The 26892-nt window shown below is 44.0% G+C and overlaps 1 protein-coding gene and 1 long non-coding RNA gene across 4 annotated transcripts in view; one reads left to right on the top strand and one right to left on the bottom strand.

Annotated features, from left to right (window-relative positions):
* The window catches only part of NMNAT3 (nicotinamide nucleotide adenylyltransferase 3), a 114789-nt gene that overhangs the window by 28475 nt on the left and 59422 nt on the right, over positions 1–26892 (top strand). For all 3 annotated transcript variants that reach the window (XM_040480329.1, XM_040480330.1, XM_040480331.1), the window contains exon 2: positions 22044–22193. In XM_040480329.1, coding sequence (XP_040336263.1) covers positions 22085–22193 — 109 coding nt within the window. In that variant the 5' untranslated portion in view covers positions 22044–22084. The remainder of the gene's footprint in view (positions 1–22043; positions 22194–26892) is intronic.
* On the bottom strand, positions 12875–21985 carry LOC121033741 (uncharacterized). Its single transcript, XR_005792082.1, has 3 exons — positions 21693–21985; positions 19787–19886; positions 12875–14623 (listed from the first exon to the last, which is right to left on the bottom strand). It is a non-coding gene; the product is annotated as an uncharacterized LOC121033741 (long non-coding RNA).

Here is a 26892-nt window from a genome sequence, read left to right as displayed (position 1 = left end):
GAAATTAAGGACGGCCGTTTTGCATCCTTGTCCAGAGCCTGAGCCCTTGAGCCCAGGATTTTGGTGGTCCCTGCCCTCAGACCTGTCAGCTCCCCACACAGACAGCCCGCACCCGTGGGCCACCTTATCTCCAGCAGCTGCCTTTGAGGTGCATGCCTTGATTCTTAAGAGTCCGGAATCCTATAATCACTGATCAGAAAGCAGTTCAAAGCTGTTGTCAGTAGGTCAGCAGTATCGTCTTCAGGTAAGGTGCCACACGTTATTAGCTTTCCCTCTCTTAATGTCACAGATGGTAGGCAGACTTCCTCCTCTCAGGATAACCTCCAGCTTTTGGATCATTTGGCAGGAATATATGTGGAATCATTGGTGGAGTTTTTAATCTATTTTGTTTTTCTTTTTCCCCCCTTCCCGTTACTTAGAAACGTACTTTCTTGATCTAAGACTTGCTATAAGAACTGCTTTGCAAAAAAATGGAATTTTTACAAACCTTAGAGGTGACAGTCATACAGTAGGAGCCATTATATGGTCTCTAACTCAGAAGTTTTATGTGATAAATGTTCTGTGTTCTGCAGGCCTCTATATATTATCATTTCTGTCAAAGTTCTTCATACAACCAGGCCCGAGTGAGTCTCCTACGTTCTTACAAATTCCTACAAAAATGATTGTCAAGGTTTCACGACATCTCCATGCTCTTATTTTCCAAAATTTTTTGCTTTCACAATAGAAATGTTCGAGTAGGACTAAATTGGAAGGTGATTTTAAATAATCACTTCTGGGGTATTGGGGTGAGGAGCGTTTTGTGTTTTTGTTTGTTTTGTTCTTTTATTTTTAATTTGTTTTTTGAGGGAAAATGGGTGCATATGGGGGAGAGGGGCAGAGGTATAGAGAGAGAGAATCCCAAGCAGGCTTCATGCTCAGAACAGAGCTCGACATGGGTCTTGATCTCATAACCCTGGGATCATCACCTGAGCCAAAATCAAGTCAGATGCTCATCTGACTGAGCCACGCAGGTGCCCCCAGCATTTTATGTTTTTGTTTTTGTTTTTTTTTAATGTAAAAGATTGTGCATTGGTTTTCTGTGATCACTTCTTGGATCCTGCTGTTGAGAGGAAATCAGATATTCCTTTTTGTTAGCTGAACTTAGGAAATCTTCCCTGAAGGCTTTTAGAAATAAGAGACTTCTCCCCTGGAATGATGTCAGCGACTTCTGCCTCAAGGAAGGGAAATGGGAGTAAAAGAGTCGCTCCAGGTCCTTTCCGGCTTTATTTCTCTGAACTTACTATCTTCTTCTTCCCCCGCACTGGTCCCGCGGTGCCTGTCTCATTAGGCCTAGCGATGGAACTTGTGTGTCATGATCCATTCCTTGGATAAAACTTAAAGATCTCCATGACCAAACAGCTTGATTTATAAGGCACTGTCACATGGTGATAGAAGTCTCAGCCCAAGCTCTGATTCTAGCTCTGTTACTACCTTCCCGTGTGACGTTGAATAAGCAAATTCACCTCTCCAGTCCTCACTTTCCTCAGTTATAAAAATGGGGGGTTGGCCCGATGTCAACATCCTGCAAATGGAAGCACAAAACCAACAGGGTTCAATATTTTGATGAAGCACAGGCCGTCTAGATACAGCATTCCCTCTGCTTAAGGAAAAAATCCAGCTTCCAATCTTTGTTTTGGTGACAATTTCTTTAAAATACAGGAGACGAAAGTCTTTCTTGAAATTTGTAGTAAGGAATCATAAAAATGTCATGACTTTTAAAGATATTGTGGCAAATCTTGGAGAAACATACCTTGAAAAATAACTACTTCATGCTATGTGGAGGAGGAGGAGGATTGGGTCCTTTCATTGCACCGAAAGCAGTAATTTCACTAAGAGCCATCACTTAAAAAGTATTTGTAGGGACTATCACCTTCAAAGCACTGTGCTCCTGTAGCATGTGCTTGAGATAGAGGTGGCACACCCCTGCTTTTATCCAAAAGAGAATTGTGCTTGTCATTTCTTGTCTGGAATGTTCCTCTTTGCTCTGGGGTCCTGAGACGCACTCCCGTTATGTCTTCAGTACCCCGACTTGAATAGTGTGAGATCAGTGCATATTTCCCCTAGCTGTATTAACACCTTTTTGGTGCATAATTGGTCAGCCTGACTGTACATTAATCCAAAGCAGCATTTCCAACAGACGACTAACTGGGAGACTCTGGATCTAAGAGCTCTGCCTTCGTATGTGATGAAGGGTGACTGGGGTGTTCTTTGGGGTGTCTTCTGAGGAGGGAGGCTACAAGGGTCCTTTTCCAAGGCACAGGGCTTCCTATCTTGACGGACAGCTCACCAGCACACCCTATTGAGGGCCGTGCTCCATAGCAAGCACAGGGACTGCATGCTCACCTGGTGAGAAAACTACCCTTCCAGGGGGTAAGAAAACCTTTAGAAACAGCCTTGTGCAGAATTTCTCCAAGAAAGTGTTCAAAAGACACATTTCCCTTGGCTTTGATGTAAACCACTGAGTTGGTGAACAGTGGCTTGGCCCCACTCCTGTGGAAGAGACAAAAGACACACTTGCCTGGGACTTTGGTCTGCTGCCTGTGCCTTTCTTTCTTCCTTTAAATAAAAACATGGCAGCACCACTAGGGAGCTTCGTAGAAAAGCCAAGGATTTTGCCTCGAGCCCTGCAACATTAGCTGGCTTACCAGCAGCTTCCAGAAGCCCCAGCTATTCTCCAAAGACCACCTGCTGCACAGTCCTCAGGCACTCAGTTCCCGAGGGCCCCACTGTTTACCTGACACTATACTAGACAAGGTTCTCATAGGGTATCGCTATTACATGTCCATCATTTCTTTCTTAAGACCACGAAAGGAGAACACGCTGAAGGAAGAACCTCATTCGTATGAAGATGCCCATTCCACGTTGTCCCCCCAACAACCCTCCCCTTTCCTCAGAGGTGACGACTTGTTTGCAGTGTACCCATCAGGTGGATACAGAAGTGTTTCTATTCTATAGTATTTCTCTATATTACAATAACATAGATAGCTTTGTTTAACCAAAATGAGATAATACCGAAATACTATCTTCAACTTGCCTTTTTTTTACCCAACATTTACTCATTCAAAACCGCTAATGTCAGTGTCTGTAGAATTATGTTGCTCTTTAATAGTGGCATAGTATCGTATGAGACTTAACCATTCCCCCGTTGGTAGACATTTGGGTCTCTAATTTTTCACTATTACAGAAACCCTCAGAGAGCAGCCTTGTAACATATGCTTGCAGGCATCTGGCCATGTTTATTAATAATTACATTGCATTTGTTTAAAGATGCACTCCCCTGACACGTACACATACCCACGCAGCCCTGTCTGAGCTATGAGGTTAATTTATCGGAAATCTCTTAAATCCTCGGTACCCTCTTCACACTTACCTATTCACATTTTTGCTCTAAGAACTAGACATGTTTTCTTCATGTACTTAGCACCCTGCTTCAGGAAAGGACATTGCCTGGAGCTGTCCCCAGGGACCCAGGCTTTTCTTAGCCTGTGCTTCATGGACCTGACTGCCCTCAGTTCCAACACTCTCATGCCCCGCTAGCTGGAGGCAGGAAGTTGAATTCTGCTAAATACCATTAAAAGAACCATAGAGTATTTGGGATGGGTTTTTGGGGGGTTTTTTTTGTTTGTTTGTTTGTTTTTTGTAAACACTGAAAGCCTCCCCTCTGGCCCCTCTGTGGTTGTGTTAATTTTCTAGGGCTGCTGTGCCAAATCCACAGACTTGGTGGTTTAAAACAGCAGAAATGTATTCTCTCACAGGTCCGGAGGCCAAAATCAGAAGTTTCCCAGCCCCAAATCCAGGCGTCAGCAAGGCCACATTCCCTTCAGAGAGAATCCATTTCCGGGGGGATCTGTTCCTTGCCTCTTCCAGCTTCTGGTGGCTGCCGTCTTTCCTTGGCCTGTGGCTACATCAGTCCAGCCTTCAAGGCCAGCATCTCCAGGTTTCTCTCTGCTCCTTCTTCGCAGGGCCTTGTCTGTGTGTGTTCAGACCTCCCTTTCCCTCCCTCAGAACGTTCCATGTGATTGCACTCGGGGCCCTCTAGATGATCCAGGATAATCTCCCCAAGATCCTTAATCACATCTGCAAAGACCCTTTCCCAAATAAGGCAACATCTGCGGATTCCAGGGATGAGGAACTGATTTCTTTGAAGGACATTATTCAGCCTGTTGCAATGGGATATCCAACCTGTTTTCCAATATACTTTAACTGCTGGAGCACGCTTGACGTTTCCTGTGGACTCTTTAGAAGGGTGCATTTTCATTCCTAAGAAGGCAGAAATAGATGTTATTTTGTTCTGTGCACTGAGAAATGGGTGAGAAAGTCAGGGTCAGACAAAATCTCTAACTCATGAGCTCCTTTCACTGGAGAATACATGGCTTGAGCCACATGTACAACTGCTGTGAGTTAAGTTACAAACGTGCCTGTCGTCCCTTTTTAATTCGGAAATATTTCACTGTATAATAGTTTGTATGCCCTGGCTACAACGAAGTTGGGAAGCCGTCTGTTCTACCTTCCTGCCTGCAGATCAAAGCATATCCAGACCATGAAATTCATCTCTCAAAGCTGTCCAGAAGAGGTGCGGACGAGTGTTCTACTGTTGTTAAAAACAACGGAGGGTGTGGGGCAATTTGAAGGGCATGAGGCCTGGAGAAGCACAGGTGGTTGGTGGCATTAAAATACAAGGATGAGGTTCGTGAGCACACATTTAACTGACGGAGCATGGCTGCTCTTTCAGACTCTCCAGCCCTCCCTGTGAAAGGCATATTACAGTTATGGACTTGGCCCTACCCTTGCCATGTGAATGCTAATGTCTTATACTTCCATCTCCCAATTTCACAGCAGACCTGCATGCTCATAAATTAAACTGCATCGCTCAGCATTATCGTGTGCATTCTAGGATTTTGTCCAAAATGGCCCAAACTACTGCCTATTTCAGCAGAACTCCCTTTGGCCACTGCCTGTTAATATATTATCGAGACATCAGGACAGCGATTTGAGAGTGTAGACCAGGCAGGTAGAGCACGCACTTCCCTGCGCAGAGGTCTGCGAGTGCACAGAAGTGGCCCGGGAGAATGAGCATGGGGAGATGTTGGCTGCCTGGGTTCAAACAGAGGGTGGTGCGTAGGAGGACCTTCCCTACCAGAAACGGAAGAAGTGATGTGTGTGCCAGTCCAGTCCATCTTCTCGTAAAGAATCTTGGATGTTAACGGCTAGAGTTTAAAAAATAACAAATCCATTGAAAGAAGTGAGATTGAGAGAGCCCTGAATGTGGCTGATTTTTGTCACTTTCTAAGTCAGTGAGGAGGGTTAAAAACATACCAAAGTGCCCACCACTGACCCAGGCTGCCAAGGGGAAAGGAAATACAGTGAAGCTCTGTTTCCCAAAAGATTAGACTAAACACTGTTACTTTTGCCATCAAAATAATACATGCACATGGCTTTTTAAAAATTCAATTAATTCAGACAGGCTTTTAATATAAAGTTATAGCTCCATCCCCACCTCCCTGCCTACCTCCCAAAGCCTCTTTGGTCTCTTTAAATTCTTTTGTGGGTTAAATGCACAACTCTAAATTGTATCCAGAAAAGATAGCCATTGAGTCCCATTATGAAAGATTGATTTAACTCATGTATACTCTTCACCCTTCCTCCTTCCTCTCATTTTTGATGGCTCTGTTACTTTTTTATTCTTTTGTTGGTTACCTTTTTACTTTAAAAAATATATTTCTTGAGTCACAGATGGTGACTTACTTACCTAATATCCATTCCTCCCTTCTTTTTTACAAACAAGCCCAGTTTTGTTGAGAGCAGCAATGTGCCATCCAAAAAACTATACTTTTCAGTTGGGAATTTAGTCAGTTTTATTCTTTGGATAGGAGTGGCCATGTCACTGGGTTCTGGACAGTAAGATATAAGCAGAAGTTGTTGGGTCGTGCTTCTGGAAAGTTCTTTATAAGGGGGCTGACTCAGCAGGTAGGCCTCTTTTGCCCTTCTCTCTTCTTCTTTCTTCTTATTTGGAAAACAGATATGATGACTGGAGCTGCAGCAGCCATCATGTGATCATGAGACAATCTTGAGGGTAGATGGAAGGCATGTTCTAAGAATGACAGAGAAATCTGAAAGGATTCTGGGATGTTGATGACATCAGAGCGACTGTACTATCCCTGACCTGCCTACCTTCCCAAGATTTTATAGGAGAGAAGTTTATGCCCTGGCTTGTTTAAAGTATCATTTTCCCCATATCTGATACAACCAAATCTGTTTTTTTATTGTTGTTTTTGGTAAACTAATCAGTGCCTACACTCTCCATAAGGTAAGAGGAAAACCCTGGTGCTTCTCCCGTTTCTTTTCATCATTCTTTCCTCAACCACTTCCCTTTGGTAGCTGTATTCTTACATTGCCAAGAGGTTAACATTACCTTTCTATTCTGTAATCACAGTTAAGCTTTCTGTGCCTTTTCACTAGATTGACTCTAAAAGCTGAACACCATTAAATAGGACTGAAATCATTATGACCACATAAATATTCACTCCAGGGTCAAGTAGCCCTGGACCACTCATAGGGAAATTCCTACTACCAGGGTCAAATGTATTTTCTTTTCTCATGTTCCATAAAGAGCTTAAAATTGTGTCACATTTATTTACATGATTTTTGGACCACATCATATAGCTCTGTGTTTTTGGATTTTGAGGGGGGGAGCTCCGGTGGTCGTAGTTGAGAGAGAAATGCTCTCACCATAACCCCATTTGACCCAGCGTCTCTGGCCTCTCCTCTCTTTTTTCATAAAAGGCCCACACTTTTCTGTCCTGTCCAGTTCTCTCCAGCCGTACAACTCTCATCTGTCCTAGCTTAACCATCCTCCTAGGTGGGATCCTTGTCTCCTACTTTTATTGGTTTTCCTTCCTTGTTTTGCTGGAACACTCCCCCAAAGAGCTACTTAAAGAGTACCCAAGAGGTAAACTTTAATATATGAATTCCATTCATATATAAAAATGTATTTCTTCTATTCCCATACTTAATTATCTAGCCAGATAGAGAATTCCAGATTCAAAGTCCTCTTTTCTCAGAAGTATGCACACATTGCTCATTTTTGCATCTAATGTTGCAAATGAGGGGTTAGATGCCATATTATTTTCAGCCTTTTGTCTATGAACTTTCTTTTGTTCCTTCCCTAGAAATCTTTAGTGTCTTTTCTTCTTAGTGTTCTGATATTTCAAGTCAAGTGTAGACTCAATTAGGTTGAGTTTGGTTGCAAGTAACAGGACACCAACTCAAACTAGCTTAATGTTAAAAAGGAGATTTACTGGTTCATGTAATTGAAATGCCCTAGAAAGTTTACACTTTAGAAGCAGTTCAGTCAGGATTCTGGCTCTATTTCTCTGTAATTATTTTGCCTTAGGCAACTGGGTATGTCTCAAAACAATCCTGAAAGAACAGAAAACAAGGAGTCAAGGCAGATTGATGAGCAATGCGGCGCAATAAGAGTCTGGTATTGGAGAAGGCTTAGCAAAGAATACCTTTTATTTTAAAATTGTAATTGTGGTAAATTACATATAAAATATACCATCGAAACAATTTTTAAGTATATAGTTCAGTAAAGTATATTCATACCCTTATGCAACCATCTCCAAAACTCTTTCATGTTGCAAAACTGAAACTATACCCACTACCAACAACTCCTCATTCCCTCCTCCCTCCAGCCCCTGGAAACCACCATTATACTTTCTGTCTCTATGAATTTGACTACTCTAGGTGGTAGTCAAATATATATGGACTCATACAGTAGTTATCTTTTTGTGATTGACTTACTTCATTGAGCATAATATCCTCATCTTGTAACATATGTCAGATTTTTTCTTTTTGAAGACTGAATAATATCCCATTGTATGTGTATTGTATATATTTGCATATATATCTACGTGCATATATATATATATATATATACACATAAAAAATAAATGTCACATATTATGTATACACACACACACATATATAACCATTTTGTTTATCCATTCATCTGTCATCTGTGGGCACTTGGGTTGCTTACACCTTTTGGCTACTGTGAGAAATGTTGCTATGATCATTGATGTACAAGTAACTGTTCCTGTGGCTTTCAGTTCTTTTGGGTATATACTCAGAAGTAGAATTGCTAGATCATATGGTAGTTCTATTTTTAATCTTTGGAGGAACCTCCATACTGTTTTTCACAGTGGCTTTACCATTTTACATTCCCACCAAGAGTGCACAAAGGTTCCAAATTCTCCACATCCTCGCCAACACTTACCATTTTTTTTTTTTTTTTTGGATAATGGTCATCATAATGTATGTGAGGTGGTATCTCATGGTAGTTTTAATTTGCATTTCCCTAGTGATTAGTGATGTTGAGCATCTTTTCATGTGCTTATTGGTCGTTTGTATATCTTCGTTGGACAAATGTCTATTCAAGTCCTTTGCCTGTTTTTTAATGGAGTTACTTGTTTTCATCACTACTGAGTTAAGGAGACCTTCTTTGGTTGGCCTAATGTGTGCTGAGTGCTGGGGAAACAAAGTTTAATAGGTAGGAATGGGTAGAGGGGGCACTCTAGGTAGAGACCAGCAGGAACAAAACTTAGAGATGGCAGCGTGGGTGTGTTCAGGCTTCTTCACGTCACCAGGCTGTGCTGGACCACAGGCACAGGTAGGCAAGCAGCCAGCACTGAAGCAGGCAAGGCACAGCGGTCCCCATCTATGGAGAGGAGCAAGGAGCCACTGAGGGTGTGAAAGTCCCCTGAGATACAAAGCTACCCTCACAAAGGTCCCTGCAGTCAGTGCCTGTGGGGACAGCGAATGCAGCTGAGGGGGGTCTGTTAAGAGGCTCAGGAGGCAGCTGCCCCTGAGGTTAGGTTCTGAGGTCACAGTGTCAACCAAAAATCATGTTTGTTCCGAACAGTTCCTGGAAGATTCCCAGGATAGCCCCACATTGGAGTTCAACATACCATCCTTCCCAGGACCCACAGAGTGGGAGGTCTTCCAGCTCAGATTCAGTCTCTCTCCAGCTGCAACCCAGGTGAAGCAGCTGCTTTGACTTTAGACACCATGTTATGTAGCAAGTACCTGTCTTTACACACTGGAATCGCACTTGGCCCACGGAAGTGCACACACTGTGAGGAGAAGGCAAGAACCGAAGCCTCCTGAGATGGATCTCTTTGGATGCTTGAGGACACAAGCAAGTGAATACATGACCAGCAGTAGCTGTGGCAGGAAAGATATTTTAGCAGCTCACATAATAAAGTCTAGACAGAGGCTATACTAGGTTATTGCAGCAACTTAATGAGACCCAAGTCTCTGGGTTGCCCTTCACCTCTGCAGCTGTCTAGGCCTTCATGGTCACCGGAGGGCTGTGGCAGCCCCAAGCGTCACGTCCCGACACCACAGCATCCAGGGCAGGAAGCGGTGGAAAAAGGACCTGCTTGTATTTGGACTTTGAAAATTTTTCCCATAGGCCTCCAGGCACTTCCTTTTATATCTCGTTGGCCAGGGCTGGGTCACATGTTCGTGACTGGACCAATCATGGGCAAAGGGAGTGGCCTGCCTTGGTGGGTGTGGTGCTGCGGTTCCTACCTGGATCTCTGCCCCTTGTCCCCGAAGGTGAACAAAATCAAGTTTCTTGGTAAGGAGAAAAGGGAGTCGCTGTGCTGCAGGAAGCACCGGCAAATTCTCTGCCACATCGCACTCCCTCTGGAACATCTGCTCCCAGAAGACAGTGAGCTTAAATCATTTCACTTTGGCTATACTTTATTTTACACTTAAATTATTATTTTATTGATTTAGTGAGGCCAGCACATGTAAGAGAATTCACATAAGCTAGAAGCCTGGGAGATGAAGCTTTGCTGTCTCAATTTTAGAGTGGATACCTCCAGATGGCTGCATCTGGCTTTACCCCCCACTTCTGGGCATGAAGTGCTCTTTACTTCTTCTGCCCTGACTGGATTCTAGCTCTGCCCATTGGCCTTGAGACCCTAGGAATCTGCCTGTGCCCCTGGGGCCGGGACCCTCCTTGTTTGAACCTCTGGGCAGCCTCTGTGCTCCAGCCCCATGCTTGTGGCATGCACACTCAAGGATCACCATGTATTACAAGGGCCTATAGAAAGCGATCTGAGCCAAAGCGTGTACCAGACAAATACATTACTTTTTCAGAAGTCATAAAAGCAAATTAACCTCTTTGTTGGTGTTTTAATTCAGACTTAGTAAAGTAAATCAACAAGTCCTGACTCTGTGGAAGGGAGCCTGGTGCAGATCAGCTGGAGTGTTGTATATGACCTGGTGGGCTTCTTCCACTGCCCCAGCCCTGGCTGAGTTGGCCAGAAATCCCTGATTCCGTACTCTACAGGGGTGGATGAACACAGACCAATAGTGGCTTCATTTGGACTGTTCTTGCAGGAACAGGTAGAATCTGTCAGGGACAGTGGTGTCTTTACACAAGGTTGGCACATATGAATCCTGTTCCCTAACTCTGTGATGGAAAAGTTTCCTCCTCCTCGGAAAGCAGTGTAGGCGGTACAGTCCTAATGTGTCTCTTTAGTTCATCTTCACAGCCTCCATGGATGAGCTTGGGCTATCCTCATTTTTTAGAAGACTGAAGGGCTTGTTCAAGGTTGCAGTGCTTGTAAATGCCAACCAAGCCTTTTCCATTCCAGAGGTCCCCCAAGTACAAGCACAGGCAACCTCAGTTCAAGGCCAGAAGAAGCACCTGATGCCCTTCACTGTTAGAGTGCACATATCCTGTGTGCACAAGAAATGCATGAGCTTTGGTGCAGACATGAGCAGGGAATGATCTGCCAGTCATCCTAGTGGATTCTGAAGCAGTAACTGAGGGAAGAAACACAATCAGGTTTGTCTGTTTAAGAATCACAGGGTCTGTGGGGCGCCTGGGTGGCGCAGTCGGTTAGGCGTCCGACTTCAGCCAGGTCACGATCTCGCGGTCCGGGAGTTCGAGCCCCGCGTCGGGCTCTGGGCTGATGGCTCGGAGCCTGGAGCCTGTTTCTGATTCTGTGTCTCCCTCTCTCTCTGCCCCTCCCCCGTTCATGCTCTGTCTCTCTCTGTCCCAAAAATAAATAAAAACGTTGAAGAAAAAAATTAAAAAAAAAAAAAAAAAAGAATCACAGGGTCTGCAGCATTTCTGTGAACTGCCCACTCTTTGGGCCTAATTTCCAGCCAGCACAAAAGCACTTATGCATCACATTAAATATATGTGGGATGAACTTGGTTAAAAATTTTAATTAGTCACAACTCCAAACTCAGGTCTGTTCTGATTTCATAGATCACTGCCCAGATTTGCAGTTATCTGCTCACGACTATGGCAGTCTGCTTATAGCTCAATAAAGAAGGAAAGATGAGCTTCTTGGCTTATAATTTTTGGAGGAAATTCTATTACATGAAACGGGAAAGGATTGCCGTGGACTAGGTTGTGTTGTGCCCAGGGCCATTCCCAAATGAACGCCTGTCCTTGAGCAGCAGGATTCTTGCCTGTTATCTCCCCTGCTGTGGCTCACTAGGCCTCAGCTGGTCTGTTCTGCCCTCATGGAGAGGCTGGCCAGCTTTCCACCTTTCCAGGCATTTTGGGATCTTCCTGTCACCTCCTGTGGCCCTGAGGAACTTGATGGCAGTGGCAGCTTGTTTTCATTTTTAGTGAACGAACAAGCAAGCTAAATGGAGTTGCCTTCATTTTTGGAATTTTTGGGTTTGATTTTAGGGCTGGTCCAAAAATTCCATCCAAGGGGACTTAGGATGGAATGGAAAGCAGTTAGATGGAGCAGACACGGGGAGGGTGTTGGAAGGTAAGTGATGAGGCTGACGAAATAGGTCATGACCAGATTGTAAAGGGCCATGGGTGGCTGCTAAGGAGTTTTATCACATTATCTACGATGCGATTGGGTGGCAGGGGAAGCATTCTAAAAGATCCCTTGGGCAGTTGAGCAGAGATGGGCAGAGGAGGGGACACTGGGACAGGTTAAGAGTTCACTCAGGTTCAAGTGAGAAATAATGAGCCCCGATCGAAGGAAAGAACTGTGGAGTTTGAGAGACTGATGGATAATAAAGATATTGCAAAGGTGGAACTGACAGGCTGTCAAAGCAAGGGAGAGAGACGAGCCAGATGGCTGCCAATTTTGTGCTTTGAGCACGAGAAGGACCGTGGTGCCATCTTCTGCCATCATTATGGACAGCTCTGCATTTCCTGCCAAACAGGGACTCTCCCAGGGCTGTAGAGGGTGTGAGACTGCTTCTCTCAGTACTAACTGTGGCTCATTGCCCACTGCTGGAATGGAGCAGAGCCCTGGACATATACCCAGCATTCGGCAGGGGCAGAGGTAGGGAATGGACAGAGGAGTCAAATGGTGCCTCTGAGGTGTAAATCAGGACCCGGATGGAGCCCAGCCAAGGTGGCAGACACAATTTATGGGGTAAGACCAAAATTCAAGTCCACAAGGGAGGTGACGCCTCTGGTAGTGAGACAGAAAGTTCCATGGAGTAAAGCAAGCCAGGAAATGCTGAGTATTGGAAGCGAGAATGGAAGCACTTCAGCCTAGGTCATGCCAGGAGGTGACCGGGGCTCTCTGGCTCTCATTCTGATCTATTTTTCACTTTTACCTTGTCCTCCAGTGAGTAAGGTGAATATTCCTTATTTGCATTCCACTCTATGTGAGACCCTGTGGGATCCCTGCCCTCGGGGTTTTACAGTCTTTTGGCAATTAGAGAGTGGGACTCAGTAATACAGACAGTGTCACCTTTAAGAGGTCAGAGGATGGCAATTAGAGAGTGGGACTCAGTAATACAGACAGTGTCACCTTTAAGAGGTCAGATGACTTCTAGGTGGGCTCTCAGGGGAAGCTCTGTGGGAGAGCTGGCATGAAAGAGACCACCTAGCTCTAGAAAGTGGCATCAACAGAAGCCCAAGCAGCAGGAACACTCAGAAGACACATCAGAGAACAGTTGGTCTCACGCAGTTGGTCTCAGCGTGGGAAGGACATGGAGCCCATGTAGGGAATAGAGAGGGTGGTCAGGATACCATCTGGAGAGGTGGAGTGGGGCTAAAATCCCCAAAGTTCTAATGCCAGCTGAAGGACACGGCTGAACAACTAAATGCCAAAGGAGAACAAATTTCTGAAGGTTTTATCGCTAGCTTGGCACAAAGGTCCAGGTTTTATACAGTGTTTAGTGCATGGTAGACACCTGATTGTTCGTCATAGTAGTTTAAGTGACTTAACCCAAACTTTAGGACTAGTTGATCTGGTTGGCATATTGAGAAAAGATTGGACTGGGGCCACATTGGGGCGGGGGGAGCTGATTGCATAGTTTCTGACACCCAAGGATGGAAGCTATTGCTGGGGGTGGGGTCTGTCTGGTCCGCGTCAGTGGCCTCTGAGAACAGCGTGCACTGGTGTGAGCCTCACTGACCCTGTCTATACTATGGGGCTCAGTCCAGATTGAGACCATGGCACTGCCCTGTTCCTCGTCTATCCTGTGACCTCATGTTCAGCCCTTCCATTATTCTGTGTGACCGTCTGGTGGCCTTCGGATAATCCCGTGCTCCTTTACTGCTTTGCCTTTTGTGGAGAGGGGAACTAGGATGACCAGAGCTTGTTTTTGTTGTTAGCAATTTTTTAAAATCCTGATACAAGAAGATAATAAAATCCTATCGTAGGATGGGTCTCAGTAGTGATGGAAAGTGAAGACCTCACATGGGCCAAACTTGGAGGTCATTGTACTGGGGGAACATGATGAAGGATGAACAGAGATCATAGATAACGGGCAGGTTTTTAATGAAAGTGACTAGAAAAACGGTGGCATCTTTTTCAGACATGGGGTGTGGGCAGCCAGAAGCAGGTGTGGGAGACTGAGAATTCTGTTTCGAATGCAAGGAAAGGAGCTGGTATTTCTGGAGAACCTCCTATGGGCCAGGGACTATTCTAAGTGCTCCACATGAGTCACCTCTGATTAACCTTTATGACAATCTGTGGAGGTGTGTGTAATTATCTCCATTTTCCATATGGGTCACTGAGGCTAAGCGCAGTGGATTAACTCACTGTAGAAGGCACCAGGCTATTCACCAAGTATATCTGTGTCCTGAAGTTGGAGAGCTAGAGTCAGATTGTATTTTCTAACTCCCTGAAGTTGGGTGGGGTTGTTGGAAGGGATATTGCTAGTTTGAGGCCAAGCATACAATACAATTGCTGGTGAGGGACCTTCTGGAGTCCTTTATTTTCCTCTGCTACAGACTGACCATATTCAGTCTGACTGCTCCATTGGCTTGAGTCCTGGATTGAGAGGAAAAGAGGATCCAGAACAGAGCCCAACCAGCATAGAATGCACATGTTAATAGGAACGTGAAACAGACCTTTATTGGTTTAAGCTCCTGAGATTTGGGAATTGTTTACATACCTCATCTGGACTCCCCTGACTCACACGCTCAAGGTCGCTTAGGAAGTGCTTGCTAGTCAGCTCTGCATCCATGCTTGTCTGTCTTGTTGATAAGCCAGTGCCAGGTGGACATCCGTGGACCGGTAGGGGCCCATCCGCAAGGTCAGGGCTAGAGCTGTAGATCTGGTGTCATCTGTACGGTGTGGTAGGGAGTAGAGAGAAAGGCACAGAGATTTGGTCTGTGGACTTTAGCATAAAGCCTACTTCCCTCGTATTTGTTCTCTCGCGAGGGTTTGTGGTCGGCTGCACATGTCCTGCTGCTAAGTAGGACATCTCTGCTGCCTGCCGGGTTCCGTTGGTTCAGAGACTTTGGCGTGAGTTTGTTGACAGCTGCACTCTCATAACATTGCTAAAAACTTCATAAACTCTGAAGCCTGGAAATAGCCCAAGTGATTTGAGGTTTTGCTCACTTGTAAATGTTTGAGTATTGTGTCCACAAATTGCAATTTGAGTAACTCCATTTTGAGGCACAGCTGTTATTTGGAAAAGACCCATCTAGGAACGCAAGCTCCTTGCAAAATGATTGTGCTTCATTTTTGTCAAGTATCAGAAAGCCATTAAACTGCCAAGCCATATGGCAAATGCCCACTCAAAGCAGAGTGTAACAACACGCCATAATGAATCTGGTTTGGGGGAAAGGAGATAGGACACAGTCTGGTTTTTGTGATCTACAGAAAAGCAGATTCACTGCTGCACATTTCAGTCTTCTAGAGCCCTGAGTAAGGATTTTTCCTCCTATGAAAAATTCATATAAAAAATTAAGTTATGGTAGATTTTTTTTTCCTTAGGTGTATTTTCCCTTTCAAACAATATCCGTTTGAGTTTCCGCAGGTAAAATAGGCTTAACTGGGTTGGTAGAAACTTCTAAAAGTTTACACAGTTTTCATTTCTTTATACACTAGTTTAAGAAACATTCATTAGGTATCAGTATATCAGTTAGAATTGATTAGAATTTGCATCTGCAAATTGATTAGAATGTATCAGTTAGAATTAGAACACAGGTTTCACTATGTATAATAGAAAAAGAGAAAATAATGGTGACTCAGAAGATTATTTCTCCCCCTGGTAAAAGAAACCTGAAGGCAGGCAGCCTGGGGCTGGTATGGCAGCTTCAGGGTCATTAAGGTCCTGGCTTTCTCTTGGCTTCTTCTCCGTCAAACTGGGAGGTGGTCCAGTGTAGTTACCATACTCTAGCCATCAAATTCTAGACAGCAGGAGTATAGAAGAGGAGAAGGGCAGGCTATCCCCATTTCAGGAGGGTTCCAGAAGTATCATGCAACACTTCTGTTCATAGATCTTTGGCCAGACCTTAGGCACATGGCCGTACCCTGCTGCAGAGACTGGGGAATGTGTATTTAGCTGGCAGGTTACTAGAGATTCTGTTACTAAAGAGGAAGGCAGAAATGGTTATTGGGAGGTTATCGGAAGACTCTGTCCTACCTGGGGCCCTAGTGGTTTGTTCTTCCTGCCAAACTGTAACCTTGAGGACAGGGGCCAGGTTTTGTTTATCCCTGTACCTCTAAGGCACTAGCATGGTCGCTGGTCGGTTGTGATTTTCATGATCTGCTACTTCGCACTCCTCATGGGAGACGCCAGGCACTTCTCACGTTCTACCCCCTTGTCTGCTTCTCTGTTCCAGGGTGGCAAGTCAGCTGTGATCCGGGGCACATTTTTTCTTCATCACCAGATGTTCTTTCCATCAGCAGGACATTAAACTGTTTCTCACTAGCAAGTCTTAACTCCAGGGACAAGTGATGCTCAGAGCTGAGCTGTTGCAGTTGGAGCTAGGTGGAAGATTCTGGCAGTGGTGTGTGGGGACGGCCTTCCTTGGGAGCGCTCTTCTGTGGGAACAACTCCCAGGCCTGGGTGGTCTGCAAGAGATGTCTAACGGGGCGGCGGGTGCTAAAGTGGTCCTAAGGACCGCCAGGTTTTGGTCACGGGTGACTGCAAAAATGGTGAACAAGTAGGTTGAAGCGGATGTGGGGGTGGTACATTCTGCTCTGAATGTAAAGAAAGGAAAGAGGAGCTAATGTTTCTGGAGAACCCCCTGCGGGCCAGGCCCTGTGCTAGGTGAGTTAACCCGGTAACCCCCATGATGGCCCTAGGGGTTATGTGATTTATCTCCATCTGCCATGGGGCCCACTGAGGCTTGGAGAAGTCGAGCAGGATGCAAGCACAAACCCTCTCCTTCCAAGCATGCTGAAAGAATCAGCACTGGTGTGTGGAAGGTTCTAGAACAATGCCTAGGCTTTCACTCAGGAAACCCAGGAGCTGTGACTCCATGCCACCTTCCTGCAGCAATCGAAATTCTTCCCAACTCCTGAGTGTGGGGTTGCAAGAGACCTCGTTCCATTCCTCATGCTCCTTCACATCTTTTGAAAGTTCTCCAAACTTAAGAGCCAGGCTGCCTGCTTTCCTGGGAGTCTCATAATTAGGACAAGTGCTTAATTGGCGTGTGTGTTTGCGCCAAGAGGTGGCTACTGGAGGATCCTCACACTGGCAAGGAAGGCTCGCTTTGCTTTTGTTCCCAGCAGCACCGTGTGCCCATAGCAACAGCGGGTGAATCCAACAAAGTTGAAAAGAAAAAGTGCCCGGAGTTCGCGTGAAGGTTGATTGCCCTGGAGAAGTTGACATCCTCGTGCAGATGGAAATGATTTCCCTCGGTCCTAAAAAAAATGTGCTCGTCACCCCCAGAAATACAAACCGCGTCTCTTGTTTTCTTTAAGATGAGGAGTCTGGTCAAGAGGTCTGTGTAATGAAAGATGTTTGTAGAATCCATTTCCATTCTGCCCGAAGCCATCTGCTTTATGTCTATAATAAACAGGGATGTTTTCAGCCACTTTCCTGGGCCAGGTCCTGTTAGAGGCGCTCACCGCAGGGAAAGGTAAATTGACTGCCTCCCAAGCGATGAGCATTAGCACATTACATCTGCAGTGACGGCACTTAACCTTCCTGGCTCGCCTTTCCTTTCTGTGTCTCTGCGACGGCCTGTGACAAATGGGCCGAAGGGTACACACTTAGAATTTGGTGCATGCGGGGCATCGGCCAGCATCCCATTACCGGGTGATTGAAGTGAAATGCAGGCAGCAGGAAAGGCCATCCTGGGGGAAGCTGGAGAAATGCCTGCCCTTCCCTAGGTGGAGAGGGCCTGGAAGTTGCCACCCTGGGGCTTCCTGCCGCACTATCCTGGGAGCACCTGGGCTCTCTCTGAACTAGAAATGTACGAGTAAGTCGCACCCCTGCTGAAAATCCTTCAGAGGCTCCTCATTGCCCATGGAATAAAATCAAGTCTCCAAGACCCCCTAGGGGCCTGCAGGATCCCTACACCAACTGTGGCCTCAATCTTGAGTCACCCACACAGAGCCGCATGGATGTGCTTTCAGTTCACCACCCCCCCAGATGGTGATTTCGGGGCTTGGCAATGCTGGTCCCTCTGCCCAACACACCCTTCAATATCCTTGTCACTGGCTCAATTCCTTTACCTTTCTTGCCCCCGCTGGAAGGTCACTGTAGAGAATCTGCCCCCTCATAGGTGAGTTTGTTCATATCAATGGCTGCTGTAACAAATTGCCATGGATTACTAGTTTAAAGCGACACACGTTATTTTCTTATGGTTCTGGAAGTCACAAGTCTGAAAGCACGGTGTCAGCAGGACTGAATTCCTTCTGAAGGCTCTTGGGGAGAATCTGTTTTCTTGCCAATTCCAGCTTCTAGAGGCCACTTACGCTGCTTGGTTCCCGGCCCCTTCCTCTTTCAAACCAGAATAGCCTCTTCCCTCCTGATTGTCACTTTGGCCCTTCCATCTTTGTGTACCTGACCCCCCTCCTCCTCCTTATTAGGACCCTCATGATAAAACTGGGCCCACCTGGATAATCCAGGCTACCTTCCCCATTTCATGACCATTAACTTAATCACATCTGCAAAGTCCTTTGCCTATCCAAGCAGCAGCTGGTGACCTCCGCTTCTCCAGAGCAGGGGGATGACCTTGGTGTCAGCGTGCAGGAAGTTGGTGTACCCCTGTTGATGGAATCCTGACATTGAACATGGTCCAGCAGGCAGGCGTGTCTTGTTTGATTTCGGGCTGAAGTGGACTGGGGCCTTGACAAGGGGTCTTAAGTGCCTCTTGAAAGCCAGAAAAGTCAGTTTCTTTTTTTTTTTTTTTTTTTAATTTTTTTTTCAACGTTTATTTATTTTTTTGGAGACAGAGAGAGACAGAGCATGAATGGGGGAGGGGCAGAGAGAGAGGGAGACACAGAATCAGAAACAGGCTCCAGGCTCTGAGCCATCAGCCCAGAGCCTGACGCGGGGCTCGAACTCACGGACCGCGAGATCGTGACCTGGCTGAAGTCGGACGCTTAACCGACTGTGCCACCCAGGCGCCCCAGAAAAGTCAGTTTCTATCTGTGAAAGCCCCAGCCCATTGACTACTTGGGACAGAACCAAAGAGATGAGGTAGCTGTCTGAAAAGGATGACCCTTGGTTGGAGACACTCATTCTCTCATTCATTCTACACACTTTCTGAGCGCCTGTGCGCCAAGCACAGTGCAGGAGTTGAGGGGGGACCAAGACGAGTAAGAAACCACCCTGTAGGAGTTCACCTGCTTGGGGGAGAGCAACGTGGAAACGAAGCAATGGCAGTTCTGTGGTGGCTGGAAGAAGAAAGTGATAAAATGTATAATGGGGGGTACATATAGCACCGTGTGGGGTCCGGGAGGGACAACTGGATAAACACTCCCAGGAGAAAACCTTGAAGGCAGGGGTGTTTCAGGTAGTTGGAACAGCATTTGCAGAAGTGAGGAGAAGGGAGGCAGCGTGCTGCATTTGAAGAGCAGGGTGAGATACTATCTGGGTGACTCCAGATGGTAATCTGGAGAGGGGACGGGGGCCAGCGGTGGAATCTGGTTGCCTTGTCTCTCCGATGTAATGATAAACTCCAAGAAGGCCGTGTATGCCTCCTTCTCAACTTGTTAAATCGTGCAGCAGCAATTGCTGCTCACTCTGTGGCCCCCCATTAAATGCTTATTGATGAGAAGCCTTTCTGGATAGCAAGCGTCTCCCACACTTGCTTTGTCTCACTAGATGTTACCAAATGACAGGGCAGATGGGTCACTTTCATGGCACGCATCTGGCCTCACGTCCGATGAGACCTGCACTCAAATTGGAGCCTGGTTTATTCTCCTGGTGGCCCCTGGAGTGAGGCCATATCAACGCTATCATTGTATTTCTCTGGGGTCGGGCTTGGCAGGGTGTGTAGTCGAGGCAAGTTAGAGTATACAAGTGACGCAGGAGCACTGACCTCACTCCTGAGCCTGGGAACGTGCACTCCCTGCCTCTCCCATCTCAGCGGCGGCTTGGATACACTAAGTCGCTTTGGAGTAGTGTGGCTCAGTGGGCTGCTGGCAAGGAAAGAAAGACAGACATTAAATGTCATTGATTCTTCTTCCCCAACATCACACTTCATTGCTGTTGATGCCACCATTCAAACAAATGATCTAATTTATCGTTTCTGGGAACTTTTGAAAAAATGGATCAAAACCCCAGGTTACCTGAGATGTTGAGTTACATGTTTGAACAGCTCTAAAAAGTTAGATTTTGTCAAAATGAAATAGAACTTTGAAAGGCTTCATAATAGTTGTGAACAACAGCCAGACTCCCCAGATACACTCATCACGGGGCTGCTCTTGTGAATAGCTCGGCACATTCTGCAAATAATATCTCATTAAACCATCCAACCTCCCTGGGAGGAAGCAAGCAGCAGTAGCTTGCAGACCGCTTTCTTCTCCCGCAGTAGGGGGTGTTCCTGCTGCCTTAAAGGAAGCTTCAAGAAACCATAGCCTGCCTGAGAGTTGGTTGGGTTTTTTTTGTTTTGTTTTGTTTTTTGTTTTATCTGCTTGCTATAACTCAGAATACTTCCAGAACAACTTCTCTGCATTAGGAAGTGCATTAGGCCTTCCTCCCACCAGGACGCAGGACCACCCTGCAGCCAGCCGTTTCCCATCTTCATTGAGCCCTACTCTGGGCCAGGTACTGGGCTTGAGGCTGGGATCCAGAGATGAAGAAAACACCACTTGTCCTCTTAAATGGGCCTATTGTCTGGCGGGGAGGAAAGACACAAGAGCAGGTTTTCCCTATAGAATGTGGTGTATGATCTACTGAAGGTAGGCCATGGATCAGCTGACCCAAGGTAGCTGTCAGAAAAGCCAACGTGGCAGCCTTCTACACAGTCAGCTCCAAGGCAGTTGTGTCCCTCTGTGCTGTGAACTAGCTAATCCCATTTCTAATTCCCTTTTCCTTTCTGCTTCCCACTAGAGAGGCTATAAAGCTAAATACTTTCCCAGCCTCTCTGGTAGCTAGAACGGCCATGTGATTTAGTTCTGGCCGATGAGAAGCAAAAATCTACAGGGTGGTTCTGAGAAAGCTCTTTTGTTTTTGACTAAGAGGAACACTCAGGCTACTGTATCTCTTTGCTCCTTCTTGCCTTGATCCTATTCATGATGGCTGTAGCTACAGCAGCAGTCTTCTAACATGAGGGAAGATCTGAGAGAATTGCTGGCCATTGTTGAGCCCGGGGCCTAATGGCAGCTTCCCTCTTTTACTTCTTGTCATGTGAGAAACAAATAACCTCTGTTTGTTTAAGCCACTGAAGTTCGGCTTCTGTTGTCTGCTTTCCTTTAACCTCACCCTGGCCCTGAAAGCCCAAGAGTGTAGAGACAAGGGTGGGCAGGACCCTCATACTGCTTTGGCCCTAGATAAAGGACAAGAGGTAAAGTCAGAAAAGATCTGCAGATTAAATAGTCCTGTAACAATATTAATTTCCTGATTTTAATCATTACTCTGCAATTACATAAGAAAATGCCTTTGTTCTTTGAAAACACATACTGAAGTATTTAGAGGTAAAGAGGTATTGTGTCTACAACTTAGCCCTAAACATTCTAGAAAAAAATATAAGTATACGTGCGTGCACGCACGTGTGTGTGTGTAGAAAGAGAGACAGAATGAGTGATAAAGCAAATGTGGTAAGATATTAACATTTAAGGAAACTAGGTAAAGGATATACAGGAAGTCCTTGTTCAAGTGTTACAATTCTGCTTGCATTATCTGAAAGTATTTTTTAAAAAGTTTTTTTTTTAAACTACCAGTCTACTCTGGGATGTAAGTTTCACTTGGACTACCAGAGATGACATTATGAGTGTCTTACATACCTCCTGTAGATTCCAAGGTGACTCATCAGAGCCCAGGAGGGTATAGAGGTTACAGGAAGAACAAGGTCTCTGCAGTCAGGCTGCCTGGGTCCAGTCCTGCAGCTGCTAAGGTCCCGGAGCTGGAGAGGTGACCACTCACTCAAGGCTTTGGTGGGACAAGGGAGATACCTTGACATGTGTTTAGCCCAGGTCCCGGCCCACAGTACATCCTCCATAAATGTTGTTATTGTTATTACTGCCCTCCAGTCACCTTTATAAATGAGATGTAATGACTTATGTATACTTTAGGGACGCTGATCTAGACAGCTGTCTGGTACCAGCTCTCTAACATGAGTTATTGTCCCCATGAAGGCAGGGTGGCCACTGCCGTGGGTGTGGAGGTGCCTGACAAGATGAAGAGTCGAATCCCATTGGTGCTCCTGGCCTGTGGCTCCTTCAATCCCATCACCAACATGCACCTGCGCTTGTTTGAGGTGGCCAGAGACCACCTACACCAAACAGGTCAGTTGGGGGTGGGGTGGGGGGGGGAAGGGGCAGGGCCAATGGAAGAGCCGGTGGATTGGGCCTCGTGGGGCTTTGCTGGTGGTTGTCATCATCACCATTAGTAAAACTGCTCAATTTGTGAATTCACAGCATAACTGGTGGCATACATTTCCTCCATCATATTCGGCCAGCTAACACCCCTCAGCCCTGTGACACATGTACCATTATATCCCTGACCATAAACTTGAACGCTTCTCAGGGCCACCACCCCCTGCCACCTCATGTTGCCCATGAAGGCTAAGAAGACACTGGGCACTTTACAGAAACTGTGTCCCAGGCATTCTCCCTGGCGGTGCCAGGAAGCATTTACCTGCACAGCCAGATGAACAGGTAGCATGTGCCTTGCTGCTCTTGTGCATGAGAGCTTTTGCTACTCTTGAGCGGGTAAGTAAACACACTATAATGGGAATTTTGACATTTTCTCCTTTGAATAGATCTTAGACAATTACAAATTAACAGTCTTGCATGTAGGGCATTTCCAATATAGATGGCAAGGCTCTGCCAGAAATATTTAATCAGCTGGGAATATTTAATCTAGAAATGTTTCATCTCTTTGACTTTCCATTCCATTATTAAGAGAGTAAAATGGCATTCAGAATCTGCATAATTATTTCTAAAGAATGTAAGTCATTTGTATGTTGATGTCAGATGTATATGAAAGCATTTATACATTTATGTATACTTTATATATCCATATATGTATTTTATATTTTTTGTTCAAAACTATTTTCCTTTAAGGGCAATGTCTTTAAACCAGAATCAATTCCTACTTATTTTTAATGTAGAAGAAAAAGTATTTGAGTAACATGCAAATAATTTCTTCAAAGAAGTTCTGTACTGTTCACTTGTTTTAAAGGAAATGTCTTTGTTTATAAAACAAATATTTTTAATTCAAAAGCTGAAAGTGGGTATCTACCCTTAGTAAATATCAGAGCTCTTACAAAGGAATAAAAAAATCCAAATAATCCAGTGTATGTTAGCAGTACACCAAAGAAGAAATGTAAGTGACATAAACTTAGGAAAAGATGCTCAACGTTGCTAATTATCAGTGAAAATACAAAGAAAAACATGGTAAACAAACACCACTGGGTTATAAGCACCATGAGGGCAGCTACTGTGGCTGCTTGAGCACCACAGAGTTGCCTCCATCCATCACTAGGCTTAGAGTTGGTGCTCAATAAATAGCTTTAGCCTGTGAGATTGGCAAAGATTAAAGACTTACAGAATTCAGTGCTGGCGGGACAGGAAGGGAAACAGGCACTCTCATCTATTGATAGTGATAGGATTAATGATAAAACACTCCTGGAGGGCAATTTGCTGTTCTGTGACAAAAAAATTTAAAGTCTATACTCATACCCATGATGAGGACAAAAATCAATCAATTGAAACTGAAACAGAATTCACACAGATGTTAGAATTAGCAGATAACATTAAAACAGTTACTATAGGGGCGCCTGGGTGGCGCAGTCGGTTAAGCGTCCGACTTCAGCCAGGTCACGATCTCGCGGTCCGGGAGTTCGAGCCCCGCATCAGGCTCTGGGCTGATGGCTCAGAGCCTGGAGCCTGTTTCCGATTCTGTGTCTTCCTCTCTCTCTGCCCCTCCACCGTTCATGTTCTGTCTCTCTCTGTCCCAAAAATAAATAAACGTTGAAAAAAAAATTAAAAAAAAATAAAACAGTTACTATAATTATGTGCCATATGTTCAGAAGTAGAGACCTGGAAAATATAAAAAGGGCTCAACTCAAACATTAAGAGATGAAAACAGTATGTGAGGTGAAAAATACACTGGAAAGGATGAATAGATTAGATATTGCAGAAGAAAATGTTAGTGAACTTAATGACAGAACAGTAGAAATGATCTAAAATGAAACACGGGGGGGGGGGGGAAGGAATTCTAAAAAGAAAGAAAAGAATATAAATGAGATGTGGGGTAACTTAAAGGAATTTTGAAATACTTGTATTTGTAATCCCAGAAGGAAAAAAAGAGGAAGAACAGGAAAGATTATTTGAATAAATAACTGCAAATTTTCCAAATTTGATGAGAACAGATTTTATAAGTAGCTCAACAAATTCCAAACCAAGAAACGTGAAGAAAACAACACCAAGGTGTATGATAGTAAAATTTCTCAAAACCATTAATAAACAAAAAATCTTACATGCAGTCACAGAAGAACAAAAATAAAGAGGACAGCAGATTTCCCATTAGTGAATTCAGCAAAAGGGAATTTAGTGGAATAACATCTTTAAAGTACGGAAAGAAAAAAACTGTCAACCCAGGATTCTATATCCAGCAAAAATATATCTTTCAGAAACAAAGGCAAAATTAAGACATTTTCAGATATACAAAAGCTGAAAGATTTCAGTCTTTCACTACAAAGTCAAACTTTCACTACAAGAAATGCTCAAATCTTTTAGGCAGAAGGAAAATGGTGCCAAATTGAAATGTGGGTCTACACAAAGGAATACACGGCACTGATAACCACATGGGCAATTATGTAAGTTTTTCTCTTATTATTTAAATTTCTTTAAAAGATAACTTACTGTTTAAACAAAAATAACAGGAACATATTGTGGGGTTTATAACATATATAGAAGTAAAATATGTGACAAATATATATTACATAAAATATATGACAATATCATAAAGAGGGGGAGGGGAAAAATGGAAGAAGACTATTGTAAGGTTCATGTACATGAAGTGGTATAATATCACCTAAAAGTACATTATGACAAGTTAAAGATAGCTAGTAGTTATTATAAACACTAATACAAGCACTAAAAAAGGCAAAGGTTTAGCTAATAAGCATACAAAGGAGATAAAACAGAATGAGAATATACTCAGTTAATTTAAAAGAAGAAAGATAAAGAGGAAAGGGTCTAGAGAATAGAGGGGAGAAATAGAGAGCATATAACAAAATGACAGACTTAAATCTAACTGTACCAATAGTCACATAAAATATAAGTTGACCCTTGAACAACACAGATTTGAATTATGCAGGTCAACTTATATGCAAATGTTTTTCAATGAATACACTACAGTTCCGAAAATGTATTTTCTCTTCCTTATGATTTTAAGATTTTCTTTCCTCTAGCTCACTTTGTTGTAAAAATATGGTATTCAACACATACATGTTTCTGTTATCAGTAAGGCTTCTGGTCAACAGTAGGCTATTAGTAGTTAAGTCTGGGGTGTGGGAGAGTCAAAAGTTATATGTGGATTTTCAACTGGCACCCCTAAGGGTCCAGTGTAGTCTAACAACTCCTACTAAAGAGCAGGTGCTGTCAGATTGAATAAAATCAGCAACACCTGACTACAGTTATATCATGCCTACGTGAAACACAGGAAGTATAAGGACACAGATAGGTTCAAAGTAAAAGAGTGGAAAACTACTCCATGCTAACACTAATTAAAAGAAAGCCGAAACGGCTATAGTAATATCAGAGAAAAAAGATTTCAGAGGAAAGAATATTACCAGGCATAAAGAAAATGATCCCATAATTATAGAGACCGGTTCTTTAAGGGGAAATAATTATCCTAATTTTTTTTTTACTCAATAACATAGAACTGCAAGAAAAAATCGATAAATTTGCAATTACAGTCAGATATTTCTATTCTCATTAATTGATAAAGTACACAAAAAATAAGGTATAGAAGACTTGAACATTATTAATGAATTCAACCTAGTTGACATTTATAGAACACTCAGCAGAATACATGTTCCTTTCTAAGACACAGAGAAAATTTACCAAGATAGACATATTTGGGGCCATAAAAGAAGTCTCAATAAACGTAAAAGGATTGAAATCACACAAAGTTCATTCTCCAACCACAATAGAAGTTACTGAGAAATCACTAACAGATCTCTGGAATATCCCCAAACATGAAAATGAAATAACACACTTCTAAAAACCCAGTGGTCACAAAAGAAATCCAGATGGAAATTAGAAAATATTTTGAACTAGAGATGAAAACAATATATCAAAAATTGGGGGATGTCACTAAAGCAGTGCTTGGGGGAAATTTTATAGTGCTAAACACCATATTAGGAAAACAAAAGGAAGGTCTCAAATCAATGATTTTGTCTCCTACAAATAGAGGAGTAAATTAGGAATAGAGGAGTAAACACAAAGCAAGCATAAGAAAAGAAACAAGATCAGAGCAGACATTAATGAAATAGAAAACAGAAACATATTACAGGAAATTAATAAACCAATAGCTGTTTCTTTGAGAATATCAATAAATTGATAAACCTCTAGATAGACTATCAAGGGGGAAAAAAGAGGAAAGACACAAATTACCATTATCAGGAATAAGTTGACATAACTACAGATTCTACTGATATGAAAAGGATAAAGGAATATTATAAAAAACTTTATGCCTATAAATTTGACAACTTAATTGGAATAGACAAATTCCTTGAAAGACACACTATCAAAGCTCATTCAAGAATAGATTTTTTTTTTTTTTTTAAGAATAGGTAACCTGAATAGCTCTGTATCAATGAAATTTCATGTGTGGTTTAAAAACTATCCTACAGGGGCGCCTGGGTGGCGCAGTCGGTTAAGCGTCCGACTTCAGCCAGGTCACGATCTCGCGGTCTGTGAGTTCGAGCCCCGCGTCGGGCTCTGGGCTGATGGCTCAGAGCCTGGAGCCTGT

This window comes from Herpailurus yagouaroundi, unplaced genomic scaffold, assembly GCF_014898765.1.
Source record: "Herpailurus yagouaroundi ecotype Mexico unplaced genomic scaffold, PumYag 159, whole genome shotgun sequence".
NCBI lineage: Eukaryota > Metazoa > Chordata > Mammalia > Carnivora > Felidae > Herpailurus > Herpailurus yagouaroundi.
Note: the sequence above shows the minus strand (reverse complement) of the source record. Positions and strands in the feature narration are given on the sequence as shown.